The 20,018-nt window shown below is 32.1% G+C and overlaps 2 protein-coding genes across 2 annotated transcripts; one reads left to right on the top strand and one right to left on the bottom strand.

Moving 5' to 3' along the window:
- Nucleotides 1-2,474: 2,474 nt before the first annotated feature.
- Nucleotides 2,475-5,098, top strand: LOC144559434 (protein LIFEGUARD 4-like). Its single transcript, XM_078308457.1, has 4 exons — nt 2,475-2,847; nt 3,269-3,382; nt 4,254-4,411; nt 4,735-5,098. Exons 1-4 carry the CDS (start codon nt 2,592-2,594, stop codon nt 4,939-4,941), a joined length of 735 nt encoding a protein of 244 aa, XP_078164583.1. The 5' UTR covers nt 2,475-2,591; the 3' UTR covers nt 4,942-5,098.
- Nucleotides 5,099-12,052: 6,954 nt separating this feature from the next.
- On the bottom strand, nt 12,053-14,606 carry LOC144559824 (uncharacterized). The gene is made up of 6 exons (XM_078308958.1): nt 14,414-14,606; nt 14,172-14,321; nt 13,108-13,194; nt 12,645-12,773; nt 12,459-12,566; nt 12,053-12,364 (listed from the first exon to the last, which is right to left on the bottom strand). Exons 1-6 carry the CDS (start codon nt 14,529-14,531, stop codon nt 12,291-12,293), a joined length of 666 nt encoding a protein of 221 aa, XP_078165084.1. The 5' UTR covers nt 14,532-14,606; the 3' UTR covers nt 12,053-12,290.
- Nucleotides 14,607-20,018: the final 5,412 nt, after the last annotated feature.

Here is a 20,018-nt window from a genome sequence, read left to right as displayed (position 1 = left end):
TACCTTTTTTATATAAAAAAAAAAAACAGTTAAACCATTTTTATCTTCTCGTGCTCTACAATCAGTTCATCACAAGGCTACACAAAAATACTCATGATACATGACTCGGTCGAAATTAATTTGAATTCAACTCACCATGTTAATTCCAGCTGGAACTAACTCAAGTTGATCGATTTGGTTGACTCATGAGTTGAGTTCGAGTTGTCCTCAATTTACTCATGAGCAACTTAAGTTAGTATATTTGTTTGGTAATTTTGTAATTTGTTGGCAATATTGTAATAAATGTGAATTGTTTTTGGTAAGCTGATAATTAGTTGACTTTTCTTTAATTATGTAGTGAATTTTCATGGTAATTTGTAGATGGTTTATTTTGAATTGAATTGTTATTTTGTCGCAAGTTGGTTCACAAGCTACGAGCTGACTCGAGTTGATTTTGTATTGAATTTAAATTTTGATCAAATGGTGAATCTTGAATAAACTAATTTAAATTATGATTAAATGGTCATGCGAGTCACGTTTGATCACGGTACGTTTGTGTTTGACATGACTCACGTGGCGTAATCATTCATGTGCTTTGATCACCCCTTTGATATTTTGATTACGACATCACACAACATGTAAAAAATTAACTTAATCACGGCATGACACGGTACGAGACTAAAATCACAGCATATTAGTTACGACACATCATAAAATGACACATTTTTCCCACTCTAGTCTCAACTCACTCATAACTCGACTCAATAACAACTCTAGAACGCAACCTCATTTATTTTCTTCAAAATCCACGTATCACATTACTGTGCTTCTGATTCCAAAGAAATTTAAAATAAAAGTTTACTAGCATTTTTCCAATGATACATTATTATTTACAGCATAGTAGTGAATACGTAACTTCAATTTTGAACAATAAAGTCGACGTCATTGATGATTCTTTTTACAAATACAGAACATGTAATAATTAAAAAAAATGAATTGACCATCCCATCAATATCTCACTGATCCGGACAAGAAATGCATAAAATTTAAATATTAAATAATAAATAATGAGGCCTTCCAAGAATATTTTAAATTGAAACGGATCAAAGTTGATTATCCACGCTACAAAACAGTGGCCATAACACTCTAGGTATGTTTTGATTTAGCTGCAACCAAATAGAAATATGATTTTTTTTTTTTTTTTTGCATCCGAAATACGATTTTTGAATGAGGAAATTGTTGGCTTGTTTGTGTTCGTGTATTTCACACCAAAGGCACCAGTTATCTCTTCATATCAGTGCCATCTTCAATATTGATTTTCTCCTAGATGGTACAAGAAACAAATCAGACAAATGAATATTTTAGTTCATGTCATATAATGCAATGTTGAATTTAGGATGAACTATGGTCCTTTGTTTAATTTGTTATATATAGTCCCTTCCGACTACTAATAATTCATCCCTAGTAATCTACTAAAAAGGAAAAAAAGTTCATGAGATAAAAAAAAATCAATAAATCAGAAGAATCAACAGAATGTGAAGGCCAAGATTTCAATGTAGGGAATTCTAACCATTTGACAAGAGGAACACTGTTTAAATCGCTAAGTATGAATAACTAGTTGCAGTATACAGGGGCGGACGCATGATTTTTGTCAGAAACGGACAGAAATCGGATTCAAACTCATTAGCTATTCAGTACTATGTAAAAAACATCTTAATCAAAACCATTTAACTAGAAAAAAGTTGCTCCAGTTGTTGTGTCATGTAAATCTTAAATTGAAATTTTCTTAACAACTCCAATAAGACAATAACTATGTACTGAAAAATAGTCCTCGATGAATTATACATTTTTAACTTCTAAGCAAATCCATTTGTGTGGCCTGATATATAATTTTCATATTTGATTTCTAGATAGATATTGAAGGAAAGGAAAGTTGCTTTTATTTTCAGAGAAGTTATATATGAAATGGAAAGTAAACATGGGGTAACAAATAAAAAAAAAAATCTCAATTCTAGGGACAACAATGAGGAATTTGATTCATTAATGTAACTAGCTATTTAAGATTGAAGAATATACGAATTAAAGAGGCACACATAACAATTTCCATGTGCCTAATTGTTAAAAAAATCAACAACGATTGGGTCCAATTTACTAGTTACAGCCCGTACTGTCAATTAAGTTTCTGGGCCTATCACAACCCAATCCAAATATTTGCCAACGGTATTCTTAGTCATGAAGCAACAGAAATATCCGGATGCTTCTTTTACCGCTAGAGCCGCTTTTTTCTCTAGAAAGCCGTGGAAACATCATCCCATCACTCTTAGTTCCTGCGGAAATTTCTCGTACACAACTATGAAAAAGTTAACGACCTCTACAACAAAAACTTACAGTAATCCGCTACATATATGACTACAAGGATAACTCGCGCACAACTTTTACATATGTCCGTTAACGTGTCGAACCGACAACGCGTTAGTAATCAGATCGTATAAAAGTCTTTTGAAGCCTAGCCGCCAAACAGTCCATTTTGTTTCAGACTTTCCGCTTTGTACTCTATCGGATTCGGATAACAACCGCCCGAACTACCCCAACCCAAACCCGAACCAGCCAAAATGTGGAACCGACCGCCGAGGAAGTCGCCGGACGAGGAGGGGGGCGTGGCGCAGCCGCTATACCCGGCGATGGTTGAGAGCCCCGAGCTGCGATGGGGTTTGATTCGCAAGATCTATTCAATCCTGACCGTCCAAATCCTTCTCACCGTCGCCGTTGCCTCCTTTGTAGTATTCGTACCACCGGTGACCACATTCTTTGTCACTACCACGCCTGGATTAGTTCTCTACATCTTGCTCATCATCTCCCCTTTTATTGGTTCGTCTTTTTTCCTTTAGAAATTTTATTTATGCTGGAATTTTCTTGAATTTGGTAGCTTCCCCATAGCATATTCATTTCTTTTGAAGGAATTTGTCGTAATTTTAGAATAGTTTCCCCACTTGCCATTTGAGGGCTCGATATTATTACCATGTGGAACACACAAAAGTTAATCCAAATCTGTAATGCGAGGAGGATGCCAAAGATATAAACTTTGAGCTGTTCCTTTTATGAAATTAACTTTTAGCTCTTCTGAGGATTATACCAAAAGAAATTAACTTTATAATCATGCAAGTAACTATTTTGAATATATAAGTTGAAGTTGTGAAACTCCCATTAGCAGTTTGAGAGTAAAATGTACAATTTTAATTGTTAATTTGATACTGACGTCTATTACTTTGTGTATTTTTTCTGATTTCAGTGTTGTGCCCATTGTACTATTATTACCAGAAGCACCCAGTAAATCTGCTGTTGCTTGGACTTTTTACAGTGGCCATTAGCTTTGCTATTGGGTTAACTTGTGCTTTTACCAGTGGTATGTTTTTGGTTTCTCATTACAATTTTTTATCCAATAAAGATCTGTCACCTTGGAATGAGTGTTCAACTAGCATTTTGTGATTAAACAATTTTTTAAGCATGCTCAAGTTTTAAGTTAGTCAATGCTCTAGTACCCCAATTGACTAAATTAGTCTAGACTAGTTAATTGCTTTAGGGTCCTTGATCGATTCAATTAAGATTCTGTTATTTTCCTCAAGTTATTGCCTTCATGCGGAAGCAATATTTTATTGGACTTCTGTTCGAAGATAACATTTAGATATACATTGACTTTCAGTTCAAGAGGGCACATAAATTTGTCCGACTCTAACAAAGTCAACTGAATAAGGCTGTCAATTAAATATCATAAATTGCATAATTTACTAAAGGCATTAGTTTAGAATGCCAGTATTTGTATAAGAGGGATCCAATCTCCATGGTCATGGAGTCAAATGAGTGTCAATAAAATTAATTCTCAATTAACTATTTTGTGTACTTACTAAACAATAAAAGTAATTGATTAAATATATAGTATATATCATGGAATATGTGTACACAAAAAATTACATCAATTCAATTTTATTTTGATATGCATCAAGAGATAATGAATTCAACAAGTAAAATTTGGTTATTTAACCCCACTCATGCTGGGGAAATGTAAGTCAAATATCTTAGTTTTTTACATGTAATTGAGGTGATTTAAAGTATACCTAGCGGTTTACATTTTTGGCATCGTTTGGCACCAATGACCATGGGCATTGGATCCTCTTTGTATAATTGGTGTACATGTATGATTGGTATGTGTGTGAGTATTGACATTATACATTTTATTTTTGTAATACTTATCTATCTGCTATTGCTATGTAAAACAGGGAAAGTGATACTGGAAGCAGCAATACTGACAGCAGTGGTGGTAGTGAGCCTGACAGTTTACACATTTTGGGCTGCAAAGAGAGGCTATGACTTCAATTTCCTTGGCCCTTTTCTATTTGGTGCTATAATGACCCTCATTGTTTTTGGCCTTATCCAGGTGCATTCTCTTTTTCTCTTTTCACTCCGTTTGTGATCACTAATACTGTGGTTTTAGTACTGAACTTGTGCGAGATAACAAAAAAAAAAGCCCTGATTTTGATTTGAAGCTGGAGAAGGGCTGAGATTCCGCAAATTCTGTATGGCATAGAATTTAATTGTGGTAGTTGACCAGTCAAATACTGTAACCAATTCATCCATACTGGTCTGAACCTATTGCAGTTATCCCTTTCTGATATCGACATGTTTTCACTCTTGGTATGACTCACAACTAAAGTACATGGTATTTGCACTTGTTTATATGATTCTTTTTCTGCCTTGTAGGTGTTTTTCCCATTCGGAAAGATCACAACTATGATTTATGGTGGCCTGGCGGCATTGATATTCTGTGGGTACATAGTCTATGACACGGACAACATAATAAAGCGGTACTCCTATGACGAGTATATTTGGGCATCTGTTGCGCTTTACCTCGACATTATCAATCTTTTCTTGAATCTTCTCACCATTTTGAGAGCATCTGAACGATGAATTCTCAAGTTCATTACTATTTTAAGTATCACTTTAGAAAATCATTTCTGCGGTCATCTGAGGCAGTTCCCTGAGTATGGGGTTTGTAAATGTAGAAACCTCAGTGGCTTGTTCTTTCCTGTATAACTTGGTTTTTCCCAAAGTGCATTGATGTGAATTTTTTTTTTTTTATATTTTTTTAAGATACAAAGATGGAGCTTCCAAATTTTATTTAATGTGAAGTGTTACTATAGGGCCGTGGCAAATGATTGAAATTTAGGTGTTAGTGCTGTATTAAATTACAATATACACGTATACATTGAGCAATGGTACAAAGAGAGAGCATGTGAAAGTATGAGGTTTTTTTTTTTTTTTTTTAAATTATAATAAACAAGAACACAATACAATTAGTTGGATGTGAGTATTGATGATGTGGTAAAGGTGAGAAGTTTTAAAACAATCTTTTGTGTATTGTATGAGTTAGAATATTTAAAAAAAATATATATTTTCAAAATTGTTAAAATGGATGTTAAGTGATCTCGTCTTTGTCTTTTGCATGCTTCGTAGTGCCCCCGAATTATATATTGATAGAGCACACGTTATCCCACGTGTTGATTGACATCTACGAGGGGCATTAATTCCAATTTTGAAAAGGTTTCCTCAGATTTGGGAAGAATTTACAGTAGTTTGGTTTCAATTCATAAACTTCCTCTCGATTATAATGGCTTCCAGATAACACTTTGATGGATCTTTTCTCGGGTCCGGATCCCTAAAGGTACCCAACTTTTGGGTTTTGGATCGGACCGTCTGATTTGAATCCGTCGCTCGATCTCGGGATTTAAATTTGTTTCTCAGAATATGTGTGCTCCACTTCGAATGGATTGTCGTGGATGTGAATCGGACGGTCTTGATTTAAACTCAAAAATTGAGTTACTTCACTGGATTTGAATTCTCTTTTTTCAACCCTTGTACCGGTTCGGTACAGCTCTTTTAACGTCTTTTATCTCTTAATATCAGTTAATCCAACCAAATATTTCAAAACAAAAGTATTGATCTATATTACGAAACAACCCGTAATATGTACAGTATCATAGACTCACTCATAAATCTAATTTGAAAGACAGTAAAAAAGATTCATTTTAATGTCTAATTATTATAGTAAACATTCATTCAATACACACTAAATATGATGGCCGAATTTACTCAACGCGGCGCTCCGATGACTAGATCTACTCACCGTCGCTCTCCGATGGTTGAATCTACTCACCGCCGCACTCTGATGACCGGATTAACTCACTGCCTCGCTTCGATCGAAATGAGTAAAGACTATACATTTCAAGTTCTGACGATACTGCGCTTTCGACTCCAGTCGATTTCGCATGGCTCGGTTTTCTCCTTTCTCTCATTCTCTTCTCCTCTTAAGAAAATAGAGACAGGAGAGGAACGTATACTTAGTGTGTTCGAGTACATATTTGCTAATTTTTTTTAAGTCATTAATAAAAATTTCGGCCAATCGTGACTTCGTGATTGTCTTAAAGCACAAAAAACAAAATTGTATGCAAAAAAATAAAGAATAAAGAATAATAAACAAACAAAATTCGGCTCAAGATTGGTTCAGGTGCATGCACGAAGAGGTGGACGAGGGGTTCTGACAGCGATTTGATGTAGTCGAGGACAGGGTTCAACACCACGACAGTTCTGACAAGGCAGAAACTGAGAAGCAGGATGATTATCATCTGATCAGGGCTAAATAAATCAATATCAAATTATCCACGCAGTCCAATGAAGCTTGTACATATAAATATGTATTATGTGGCGGATGAGGGATGATATATTTACGCAGTATATACATATGCTTCGGATGAGGGTTTTTTTTTTTTTTCTTCTGATAGACGCTTTTGTAAACCGAGGCTCACACCTAGGGGTGAGTAATGAGCGAGCATGAGCGAGTTAGGGTATGCTCGTGCTCGCTCATTTAATAAATGAGCGAGTTGTTAAATGAGTGAGTTCAAGCGAGCGAATAAATGAGCGAGTTATGAGCGGCTCACGAGGAGTACTAAAATTTAATAAATTGTTATAATTCAATTAAATAGAATAATAACAAAAAAATCAACGGTATTACAAAAATAAAATAATAACAACATAAACTAACAATAGCATCAACAAACAACAATCAACAAAAACTAAAGCAGCACTAATAAAAATCCAACATAAATCCAAAAACATAAACTAACAACAGCACACTGTTTTGAGGCGTCTGTTTAAAAAAATAAATAAATGTATAAACTATGAATATTTGGGATTGAATGTGGCGGCGGGATTAGATGTGGCAAATTTTAAATGAGCGAGTTATGAGCGAGTTGGGGCATGCTCATGCTCGCTCATTTAATAAATGAGCGAGTTGTTAATGAGCGAGTTTAAGTGAGTGGATAAATGAGCGAGTTCAAGTGAACATTTAGTGAGCGAGTTATGAGCAATTTACTCACCCCTACTCACACCTCTGATTAATATAAGGAAGTAACACTGGCAGCTTCTGTCAGTATATCTCAAAAAAAAAAAAAACGGCATTCACTCATCCGGATAGAGTACTATTAAGATAATATTTTGAAATAAATAGAAATAATTGGGTATAATTGAAAATAATCGGTTGATAATTCGAGAAAATTCATGACAGTTTGACCACTGCCAATGACTAATCGGACGATTAATTGGTTCAAAAAGACGATTTTTACAACACTGACACACACACACACAGATGGGCTACAGTGAGTTGCGAAATAAAGCGACTATTTTACTTCACACTCATATTTTGTAATTTGAAAATCTAAACGACCGATCCGAACCGCTCAACATGATCTCCATATTGAAATGTGCTTGGAGACCAAATTTTATATTTTTTAGAATTTTTTTTACTATTTATTAAGCAATTTTGAAAATCGCTGATCCGATGGTCCATAAATTTTTACTGTTCACAAAAAAACAACGGTTTTCAAATTTTTTTTTACTGTTTTTAATGTTCATAACAAAACAACAGTTTTCAAAATTTTATATGTAATTTAATTATTACTGCATTACGTAGTAGTGTATTGTGTAATAGTTAAGTGTGTGTTAGAAAATGCTCACATAGTCACATGTATATTTTATATGTAATTTAAATAAGAGGAGGGTTCAAATGCACTCAAATTTTTGTGCACCCAAATGCATCCTATCCTTTTTCTCTGTTTTCAAAGTCCGAATAGTCAATCCGAACCGTTAGATGCGATCTATATATTAAGATGTGCTTGGAGACCAAATGTTACATTTTTTGGAATTTTTTTACTATTTATTAAGCCACTTTGAAAATCGCTGATCCAATGGTCCAGAAAATGTAAAATCAGCGATTTTCAAAGTGGCTTAATAAATAGTAAAAAAATTCCAAAAAATGTAAAATTTGGTCTCCAAGCACATCTTAATATATAGATCGCATCTAACGGTTCGGATTGACTATTCGAACTTTGAAAACGGAGAAAAAGGATTTGAAAAATAGAGTGCATTTGGGTGCATTTGAACCCTCCTCTTTAAATAATGAATGTGAAAATTTAATAAAATATAAAACTTTATTGTATTATGTGTTATTTTCATACAAATACATATCTATGTATATAATTTTATTTGTAAAAATTATCTTATACGATTACGGGTAAGATAACAAAAAAAAATTGTTACTCTTATTCATACCCAATAAGCTAAATGAAAAAAAAAAAAATCTTATCCTTATTTATGTTTTCGAATACAATAAGGGTATTATTGACACCCTAGAGGTGACACACATAAATAGCTCCTGAGGCTTACTAAAATAGTGAACTCTTTTGTTGTTGAGCAGGGAGAACGAGAGTTTGAGATTTTTAGGGATCTGTATCCTCTCAGGTACCTGACTCAACACAATTGTGGACGGCCAAATTTAGTTTCAGCCGGCGGGTGCTCAGGATGGCATTAGGGGGCAGTATTATTTTTGCTTTGAGATTCGTGCCAAGTTAAAAAAAGCCCAATTTTAGACCGTCTGATTCAATTGTACTCAGTCAGGTAACCTGAGGGGATGTGAATTCGATTTTTAGTGGAGAGTGTAAAGGAACAGAGAGTGAAACTAAATCTTAAATTTGTTAAAAACACCCAACTTTGGAAAAATAAACTTTGAAGGGAGGAATTGTAAATAGTGTAAATTTTGGTGTTTAAATGAGAAAAATTTCATTTTTCATAAAAAAAAGTTAAAAAACATTAATATGTAATTTTTTCAATTGTTAGCAGGCTGTGAGAGGCAGAGAAAAATAAAAGTGAGAAAGACGGAATATATATAGCATGCAAGTAGAGAGAAAGAGAGAACATATGAGAAAAATAACGAAATATGAATAAGAGACAAAAATTGAATAATTATCAAAATCAGTATTAATATTGAATAATTTAAAGTTCAGAGAAAAAATAATTTAAAAGGAGAATCTCTTCAATATATCAAGTTTCCGTTAACAGTCAATATTTATTTAATCTGATGATCATACTATTTTTTGAAGTTGTTTAGAGTTAAAAGAAAAATCACCGACTTTTTAATCACTCAAATTTATTAGTAATTGAAAATAAGCGATTGTGCATTGAAAAAGGAATTTTTAGAATGTATCAAACTTTTTAAAAAATATCATGTAACATATTAGCATGTTTTTTCCTATAATCGTCAATAAGAGTGCATTCTAAAAATTTCTTTTCAATCAATTATATTTATCTTAACCGCAAGTTAGTGACTAGTAATGTTTTCCTAATAGCATCCACTAATATGTTAGTAATGTAGGTCATGTTTGATATTAATATATTTTCATTTAAGACGGCCTTAATAGAGCATTTTATAAGTATCAGCCGGACTATAATGGCGTGAAATGTCAAGAAGTATTAATTGAGAACTACCTATAAAATTCTGCTCATGTTTTTGATTATTATTTCCATGAGGCTACGCTTTGGAACAATCACTGTTCTGATACGGATACTGCTACTGGTACAAGTACCAGTACTAGTAGCACTGGTATGTACATACCTTAGAACTGGGTTACTGGTAAAAAGGGTATAGGGTTCAAATGATGTGTGGATTGATGTGTATCGGCCTTAATGGGCTTGTGAACTGTTGTAATTGAACCCGTTATTTTATGAATACATTCCCTGGCAGCCTTTGCCAGTTGGCTTTTCAAAAAAAATGTTTATGATTATTCCCCTTTGCAGGTGTTTTTCCCCGTCGGAAAGATCACAAGTACAAAGTACGGAGGCATCGCAGCACTGTTGTTCTGTGCGTACATAGTCCATGACACTGATGACCTGATTAAGAGGCACTCTTATGATGAGTACATTTAGGCGTCTGCTGCAATTTATCTTGACACTTTCAATCTCTTTGTGAAACTTCTCTACCTTTTCAGATCATTTCGTCGTTGAATTTTTGTACATACGTTTTGATGTTGTAGATTTGGCGTGTGAAAATCATTGTTGCAATTGTAGTCTTTTGAGGCAGATCATATTTTCTATTGTGGATGTATGGTTTTGAAGTTTAGAACCTCAAGTGTCTGAGTCGTTAGTAGATTTTACTTTGTTATGTGTACCGAAATTTTTATTTATACCATATTAAAAAAATAAATAAACAAAAAAATCATGTTTTGTGGAGATTTTTAAAAACACCCAAGCTGCGGAATGGTTTGGCGGTCCCATTCTTGGGGTGTCGCAGATTGATTTAGGATTTTTAGGGGTCTTCAAACCAATCTACGACCCCCCATAAGAATGAAGCTGCCAATCACCATAATTTTGAGTGGTTTGATTTTTGTTTTTAATATGGTATAATTAAAAATTTCGGGTTATGTGTATATTTGTTTCATTTTAGTAATTTGAGTACCTACTTTAATTTCTAGTTGGTCCAGATAAGAAATCAACTGGTACAAACAGAGCAAGAGGATAGTCTTGTTTGTATTTGACCCTGAGACAGATGTTGATTATTTACATCTTTGTGTTTCCTATCATACGGTTGCTAGATCATTTGATAATATCTTTTTTTGTTAAATTAGTCAGTAGTGGGTCCACCAGTACGATTGTTGGAATCAGAGATCCAATCTGAAGGTGGTGTCTGTGGATTCGAAAGACCTGGTTGGAATTAACATTTATTTAATGTAGTTCAAAATATTTGTATAAATGTCCTAATGCAAAATTATTTGTTCAAACCGAACTCTTTGTGTAAACTCAAATGGTGCATTTTGCCCAATTTTTCTAGCTGAATTATTTTATGTTTAGAAAAAGTTGGTTGAAACTTAGTTTTTTCAAATTTTATTGATTTATCTTGAAGAACTTTTCATTGAGGCCTGTTGAACATTTTAACCGTACTGGTGGACCCACTACTGACTATTTTACTGACATTAATTTATGTAGCTCAAACTAGTCAGACCCAGTGGTCAAGTAAAAGGCCCAATATAAACATAAATATAAAATAATACTTTTGAGCCCATGCTAAACAGATCAGTGCTTTTTGACAATTTTACTGCTGGCAGCCCGATATTCTGAGTCAAGTATACAATTGATAATTGTATCAGGCCCAGAAAAAAAAACTTTTTACTGCATTTCCTGCGCATAATATGTTCTTAAAAGAGTTGCTTTCGGCCATAGACCCATAGTCCATAGACGTTCTTTATCTCATGAAAATAATTTATAAAATATTTTGTATCCATTGATTTACAGACCATACATATTGGGATCCTATAACATTGATACCTTGTTCTCTTTCTATCACCCTTCCTTCCATAATTATCCCTTTATAGTTTATACTTAAATAATCAGTTTTTCTCTCTCTACGAATTAGAGATTAAAAAAAAAGTTATTTCAGTTGCTATAAATATATGATTTATTCATAATTAAATCATATAGTGATTGTCATTGAAAAAAAAAGATATTTCAGTTGATATAAATATATGATTTATTCATAATTAAATCATATAATAGTGACTGTCTTGGAATCTTGATAAAACGAAGCCATAGGTTAGTTTTTATTTTTAATATAAAATAAGTTCTAGTTAAGATTATTTTTTAGCAAGGATTAGTTGGATTTTTCACTTCTTGAAATTTACAAAAGAACTAACAAATAACACACCAAGCACAACAATTATATATACTTAAGAGTCAATCAGATTTCTATTTACCCCTAACTAATTTGAATCCCTTCTTTGTTTTTCTTTAATGGAAATAAAATCAATCAAAGACAAGGGGCCAAATCAAGGGGCTTTGTATCACACTACTCTAAAAGCATCATGCCCTCTCTATATGAAACTACCGTGAATATACTCTCTAAACCTCAGATAAATTTCTTGCTAGCTGTGCTCTATCTATTCCACATAGATCATGAGAAGAAATGATACCAGAATCAAAAGTATCCGCAGATTGTTTGTCCCAAACAAACCTGTTGAATGAGACAACGAATTCTATTTATTTCAGTTTTGTTAATCAGATAATCATTTCGATAAACAATTAAATAGCCGTGAAATTAGTTTTACCTGCATCAGATGAACTGCTACTGTCAGATTGGCTATTTGGAGCTGGCGGTGAAAGAGAAGAGTTTAAAGATGTTATTCCAAGGTTTGCGCAATTACCTCCTATAGAACCTGAAAGAAATGTGAAACATTATAGCAGAAAGATTATTTTTCTTTAAAGAAACAGTTATGTAATTTTGTTGTACTCACAGCTTTCGTAGCAAGGGAGTGTGGTGAGATTAAGAAGGTTGCTAGAACCTTCATTGCATTCGCACTTATGACCTCCCATATCTGAAGTTTTTTTGCATGTACCAGCACCGCAGTAAGACCAAGAGCATGCTAAAAATAAAAGGAAAAAGTGAAATCAAAGATTAAAATCTCATCATCTTTGCAACATAGCGAGAAACTCATACAATCATTGGTTAATGGTATGCTAGAGCCAAACCGAAACTTAAAGACTTGTCTGATTTTACAATTTTTAAGTTGCTTGTTCAAACTGGTTCTATGTATAAAGTTGAATCACAGTTGACATTACTCTGAGCAAAGCATCAGGATATGGTCTTGGCCAAAGAAAGTTAGTACTCACTCAAGTCAAAACAGCAAAATATTTTGGCCTGAGCCAAGTTACAATCTTAATTTAGATGAAAGAAATTATCAAGAAAAATATCCTTACGATCAAACAGTGAGATGTTTCGGTTATCCTGTGAAGGCGCGGGAGCAGGCGCAATTGAATGGTTTGAGCAAGAGTAATTGATGCTACCTACAACACACAAAAACATATATGCCCACGGCAGACAAACAATTATTATTTTTAAATACCATAAAAGGTCTCAAGTGGACATTTCTTGTCAGATAAAAATCAGCTGAAAGAGGACGACAAAGCTTCTTTTTGTGTTGAAACTTGAAAGTACAAAAATGGGTAAAATGGACTTTTGACTTCACATGCATAATTCACTTACTTGTAGCCTTCAAATTGGAAATTTTAGCCTAACCCCAAGTTGAAAAAATTTCTGATAGTGATGCCACTTTAATGAAAGCAGCTTAATTTCTGTAAAGAACACTAATAATCGTTCTTTTTTTGTTGCATTAGCACCTGATTATTCTATTTGAAATTGTTTCATCAAAGCAAAATACATTACAACTCTATAATCATCTATATTAGATTTGATTGTTTTAATAAAAAAATCAGTACATTGAAATTTGTCATATTTACCTTTTTTTCTTTTAGCTAACTTTGGAAAGCTACTAGGTGACTGGGAGGTTAGATTTTTTTAAATTAGGAACTGAAAATTGTAAGAATTTGGAACTAATCCAAATTTTCTTTGCTTACGATCCTTCTTGAATATATTACTAATATTAGTTTCTAGAATCATCCAAACGGAAACAGAATAGGATCAAGTGATAATTCCGAGGAAATTATTTGATTTTGTTGCTGTAATTTTTTGAACAAGGTTGCTTTATCATCCATAGGAACTTCAAGAAATCCGGGTTCCTAAATTTATCTATTTAATTTTGTTGCGTAAAAGGAGAAGAGCTTGAAATTCATAGTATATTATATTTAGCTTCCTAATGAGAAAAAACAAACTCAAAGTACCCAATAAAACGGTACACTTCGCCAAACCCAAACAAAGAATAAAACAATCTACTTGACTTTCCAGCCTAACTTTCAAGAGCACTATAATTTAATTAGAAACTAAATTGGTGTAAAGAAAAAGAGAACTAAAGAGAGAGCAGTACAGTTGGGGATGACACAAGGGAGAAATCGGAGAGAATCGCCGATGTGTAGTTGCGACCAACCAGATTTGCACTCGCATTCATATCCAAAGGTTGAATTGGTCGATGCCTTACAGTTTCCCTGGCCGCAACCAACATGGTTGCATATTCCATCTACAATTTTATCATGAAGTATCAGAAATAGAAGAAATTTTGCTTAGCTGAATCATATAAATTTGAAATGAAATAACAAGAGGGAGGAATACTGAATATAGGGGAGAGGAGAGGAGATAGAAAATCATCTGCTGCTGCTTCTGGTATTAGTGGAGCCGAGAGTATGTATAGAGAAACCACCAAGGACAGTGCAAGTTTAGCCGAATTCATTTTTTTTTTTTTTAATCAGCTCAACGCTCGTGCGTTCTTTGTTTGGAGACACAGAGAGAGAGAGAGAGAGAGAGAGAGAGGGAGAGGGAGAGATGAAAATAGTGGTGGGGTTTATCAGCGTCAATTTATATAATGGTAGGTTTAGCATCATTTATGTCTTCTCTATTATTAATAAAGAATTTAAAGATACATCAGTTTTTTTTATTATAAAAAAGATGGTAGATAGTAAATTAGTAATTATAATAAAAAATAATACATTAGCACAATAAAATCAGAAAAACTTTTAAATTCATTCAATTGTTATTGTTATTCTTTCAATAAACCCCCGCCGTATGTTTTTTTCATTCTTACCGAAAATTTTAAATATACCATCAACAACAAAAATAAAATAAAACAAAAGATCATTGTTTCTGTAAAATTCAATATTTCTCCGGGCCGCAACGACAAATGACTGCCCCAGATTTGGGGGGCCACCATTTATCATTGCGGTCCCAAAATAAACCCATAAAATTCAAGTGTTTCATTGCTTTTAATTGATTTGTTTAATGATTTTCAAAAGTAGAAAAAATAATTAATAATTGAATATATTAGAAAGAATATCAAATAAAAATATAAAATAGATACAACATCTTATAGTATTGGAAGGACTCCAAAATATTTTTCAGGCACGATTTTTTCCGGTTGTAACATAAATTAAACTATTTCTTCGTGTGTTACTAGAAAAAAAAATGTTTTGAATCTGAATTATTGATCCCGATTCAAAAGTTACTTTACCAAATAAAGAAATTATCGTGATCCTTCTAGTACATTCACATTCTAAGGTATTTCATCTATTTTGAAAAAAAAAATTCATAGCCATAATTACAAAAGTTTAATCAAATATTTTTTTTTTTCAAAAATAGATGGAGTATCTTACAATATGTACTAGAAGGATCATAATAATTATTTTTTATTTACTTAGAAGTGACTTTTGAACTGGGTTTAATATTTCAGATCCAAGTTATTTTTACTTTTCCAGTAACACACCAAGATAGATTAATTTTTTTTACAGCAGGAAAAAAATCTTACCTGAAAAATATTTTGGAATCCATCTAGTACATCTAAATTATAAGATGTTTTATCTTTTTTTTGATGTTCTTTCTAATATATTCAAATTATTAATTATTTTTTATATTTTTGAAAATTATTAAACAAATAAATTAAAAACAGCGAAACATTTGAATTTTTTGGGGTTTTTTTTTAGTTTTTGCGGGGGCATCATTTGTCGTTGTGGTCCAGGTAAATATCAAATTTAACAAATTCAGTGATATTTTTTTGTGACAAGGGTATATTTAAAAATTGGCAAAGGCTTCTATGGACATAAGGACCTATTTGTAAAATAAACATATTTTTATTTTCAAAGTTCAAACAGTCGATCCGAACCGTTCATCTTGTTCTCCATATTAATATGTGGTTGGAGACCAAATTTTACATTTTTCTGAATTTTTTTACTATTTATTAAGATGGGTACAAAATTCAATGGTCTGAATTTGATATTTTTTGTACCCATCTTAATAAATAGTAAAAAAATATTTAGAAAAATGTAAAATTTGGTCTCCAGCCACATATTAATATGGAGAACAAGATGAACGGTTCGGATCGACTGTTTGAACTTTGAAAATAAAAATATGTTCATTTTACAAATAGGTCCTTATGTCCATAGAAGCATCACTCTTAAAAATTTTGGTTATTTTTTTGCTCCCTTCAAAAAGTAATATTCTTTATACAAGAGGCCATGGTTCGAAAATTTGAATAATTATCAATGAATATTAAAGTTTGACAAACAAAAATAGATCTCCATGTTAAAAAGAAAATTATCCAGCTTTTTATCTGATACGAAAGTTGCGTTAATTAAACTCGAACCGATAAGTGATGGTCTGTCAAATGGAAGTTAAGGTTCTGTAGGCCATAGCTGGTTGACGCTCCACATTCCACAGTCATCTATTTCTCTCCTTGTTTCATTATCCCAAATAAAAATTGTTAGGTGGGGAGATGAGAAGATGGGAAGCTAATATTTAATGCACCTCTTCTCGTAGTAACTGAGTTCGAATTCAGAATTTGTTGCTATGTCTGTTTTTACTTGTTTTTTTGTCTAGTTGGAAATGGGTTTGATCGAGACTTTTTTGAGGTTTGAACAGATCTTTTTGCATCATTAAGGGCTTGTTCGGCTACCCATGTTTCCATGTTTTTTTTGTTTTGGCAAAAAAAAAACTAAATATATTACTTTTCCAATATAGTGTTGTGCAATAATTAAATTGCTCATTTTCATTTCCAATATCCATTTTCATTCCCAACTCTTATAATTTGTGAAGAAAATAAAATTGACTTTGAGCTAAGTTTTTTTTCTCAATCACTGGAGCTCCCAACTCCTCTTTTCAAATAGACTTTTTTCAATATTTATTTTGGTTTAAAGAACTTTGAACTTCCAATTATTTTTTATTTAATATTTTTTGTTTTTTTTAACAAGAATGATTTGTTAAAATTTGTTTATTATTTTTTCTCCATCAGCAACATAAAAGCCTATAATTTTCTAAACAATATTAAATTAATTGATCAAATATAAGATCAAAATTGTGAATTTTATTCATTTTATATACTAATTATACTTTTCAAAATCAAATTTACTCTTGAAGCTATTTTATTTATTCATAAACAACAAGAACAATTAAATAAACACAATTTAATAATATAATAAAACAAACACAATTTTAAGTTCTTAACAAAATAGCTTGAAGACAATTTAATATATAATAAAACAAACACAATTTAAACAAATAGAAAGACAAAAATTAGTTAAACAAACACTACATAATAATACAAGAATAATTAAATAAGTATAACTAGCAACACTCAATTATAATAAATTATGCTAATTTGATCATAAAAATTCTTGTTGCTCCTAAATGATCGCTACTGTCAACAGCTCAATGCTTCAGGTCCAGTGTGACCAAGTTCGCCTCGTTGTCGCTATGATCATTGCAGTGTTTGTTCTAAGTCAATGTGAACCGTTCGTTTGAAATCGAACGTCTCAGATCATTATCACGTTCTTCTAAGGTAAGCGAAAAGCATATCAAGAGCGTGAATTACGAACTCGACTCTCAGTGAAATTGATCATCAGTGATTATGTAACAGAAATTACGACAGAAAATGTGAAACAAAAGATCTGCGTGGATCGTAGCTTTCCTATCTTTGTTCATGTCAACTGATTTAGCAAATAAGGTCTAAAAAAATGGACCGTTATCTGCATTTGGTGCGACATAATGACATGTTTTCAAATTGAAGCCATTTAAGGATGTGTTGGCAAAATGATTTCATGTTCTTTTTTTCCACTTTTGAAAAGGATCCGCCTTAACTGCGAATCCGCATCCCCCCCAGGTACCATTCATTTCACTTGGCACGAATCTCAAACCAGTCCCCAAGCCTCAATAGCTACCGGATTGAGTTTAGCCTGGATTGAATTAATCTGGGCTGTCCATTTTTATTAATTGGACCTCAGGTACCTGAGGGGATATGGACTCCTTAAGGCACGGCGCAATTAATGAGGCAGTTGAAGTTTGAATATCTCAGCATATCAGTATATCACGCGTCAGGTTTCGGCTGGATAAATTTCACAGGATATTTTAGAAAGTGATCCAAAGCAAATTTGGATTTTTGAACTTGTCCGTTTTTACTTCACGGCTCTATACCTGACCGATATATGCTCACTAACCTACGGGGTTTCAATCAAAAAAAAAAAATATATATATATATATATATATGCTCACTATTTTACATTACAAAGCATGAATACTTATTTTTTTTACATAGTTAATCAAGCACAGATATACGACTTGTTCATGCTAGTATTATATCCATAATTGTGTCTAATTGCCGCTTATTCATATCCGTCAAAATTTAGAATGGTAATTAAAACGATCAATCAAAACTCAAATGAAAAAAAAATATAAGTTGTTTTGTAAGAGAGAATGTACAAATTACCCTTCATTTTCAAAACAACAAACAAAATATCCCTCTTCATAAATTATTAACAAAATGTCCTTGTGGGCTCCACTTTCTCTTCCCTTTTCTCTCCCTCTCACTTCTCCTCATTTACTCTCCATCATTTTTTATTTAAAATTGAGGGTTATGCAACATACCAACAAATATAAACACATTTTCTTGTTGCATAATTTGTCGTGTTTTATTTAATAAACCAATTTCTTTATGCATTTTTTTAATTTCAAATGGAGGATTTTGCAACAGATCATAAAATATAAAATACATCAAAATTGATTTATTGTTTAATGTTGGTCATTAAATTGCTTTCAATTTAAAAATTGTAATAAAATTATTTATTATTATGTTATTAATATTTTCACCTAGATTCACAAAGTCTGTAGCGAATATTATTTTCTTAATATTTTGTACTTTATTCATAAAGTTTGTAGGATGTAGCAGATATTTATTAATTTTTTTTGTTGCTGATTAAATTGCATTGAGATTGTTTCATGATGTGTTAAATTAGTTTATTATTTTTGTAGCAAATATGAATTTTTTTGTCGCAAATATTTTGTACTTCATCGCATCAAGATTAGTTTATTATTTTTGTTATATCATTTTTCAAGCTTGCGTACAGAGCAGGAACAGATTTCATTATACTACACCAGTATTATAACAAATTTCATTATACTACACTAGTGTTATTTTTTATGAAATTAAATATAAAAGCATAATGCAATGGTGGCCCTATGGTTCATGTGTCTTCAATTTTTTTGTCTTCATTTAAAAAATTACAATAACTTCAAGTTTAAAACTTAAATATAAAAAAAAAAGTTATATATGATCTCTATCATTTTCTCTATGCACACATAATATTACAAAATTTCAATTTTATTTTGATTAGAATCCAGAGCTTGCAAAAATGCATCAATGTGAATAAATTATGAATGTTGATTTTTCAATTTATTAATTCATGTAAAACTATAATCGGAAAACGATAATTTTATTGACATATAGAAAAAATAATATAGATTATATTTAACGGTTTTATTGTACCGCATAAATTTTAAAAATGATGAAAGCACAAAAATTGAAAATATTTGAACCCTCTTCATCTTTCAAATGATTACAAAATTCAATATTTTGTCCAATCAAATAATTAACTAGCTGAATTGTGAATTGTAGATCTGGTTTTAGATCCTCTTAACTTATGTAAGAAATTTAAGACATCAAAATTACCGACCAAACAAATTTAGAAATGTTTATTAATACTGCCCCTTAAGATAAAAAATTTAACATTCTTTCATGTGGGGCATGTTTTCTACACTGAATGGGACATTAAAGTTTGCTATCATGATTTATGTTAATACATTAATAAAAAAAATGTCTTTTACCATGTCAAAGAGCCATAGTCTATAGTCCATAGGAAATTACAATAATATAACCAAACCTATCAAAAGATAAGAAAAT

Source organism: Carex rostrata, chromosome 9 (assembly GCF_964058835.1).
Source record: "Carex rostrata chromosome 9, lpCarRost1.2, whole genome shotgun sequence".
NCBI classification, from domain to species: Eukaryota; Viridiplantae; Streptophyta; class Magnoliopsida; order Poales; family Cyperaceae; genus Carex; species Carex rostrata.
This window is presented reverse-complemented; position numbering and strand designations above follow the sequence as displayed.

Excerpts from the sequence above, each read along its gene's own strand:
- LOC144559434 (XM_078308457.1), top strand. The coding sequence starts at position 2,592 with ATGTGGAACCGACCGCCGAGGAAGTCGCCGGACGAGGAGGGGGGCGTG. Across the intron at positions 2,848-3,268 it reads CATCATCTCCCCTTTTATTG|TGTTGTGCCCATTGTACTAT; the intron begins GTTCGTCTTTTT and ends TTCTGATTTCAG. Across the intron at positions 4,412-4,734 it reads TTGTTTTTGGCCTTATCCAG|GTGTTTTTCCCATTCGGAAA; the intron begins GTGCATTCTCTT and ends TCTGCCTTGTAG.
- LOC144559824 (XM_078308958.1), bottom strand. The coding sequence starts at position 14,531 with ATGAATTCGGCTAAACTTGCACTGTCCTTGGTGGTTTCTCTATACATA. Across the intron at positions 13,195-14,171 it reads CCCTTGTGTCATCCCCAACT|GTAGCATCAATTACTCTTGC; the intron begins GTACTGCTCTCT and ends TGTGTGTTGTAG. Across the intron at positions 12,365-12,458 it reads TAGCAGTTCATCTGATGCAG|GTTTGTTTGGGACAAACAAT; the intron begins GTAAAACTAATT and ends CTCATTCAACAG.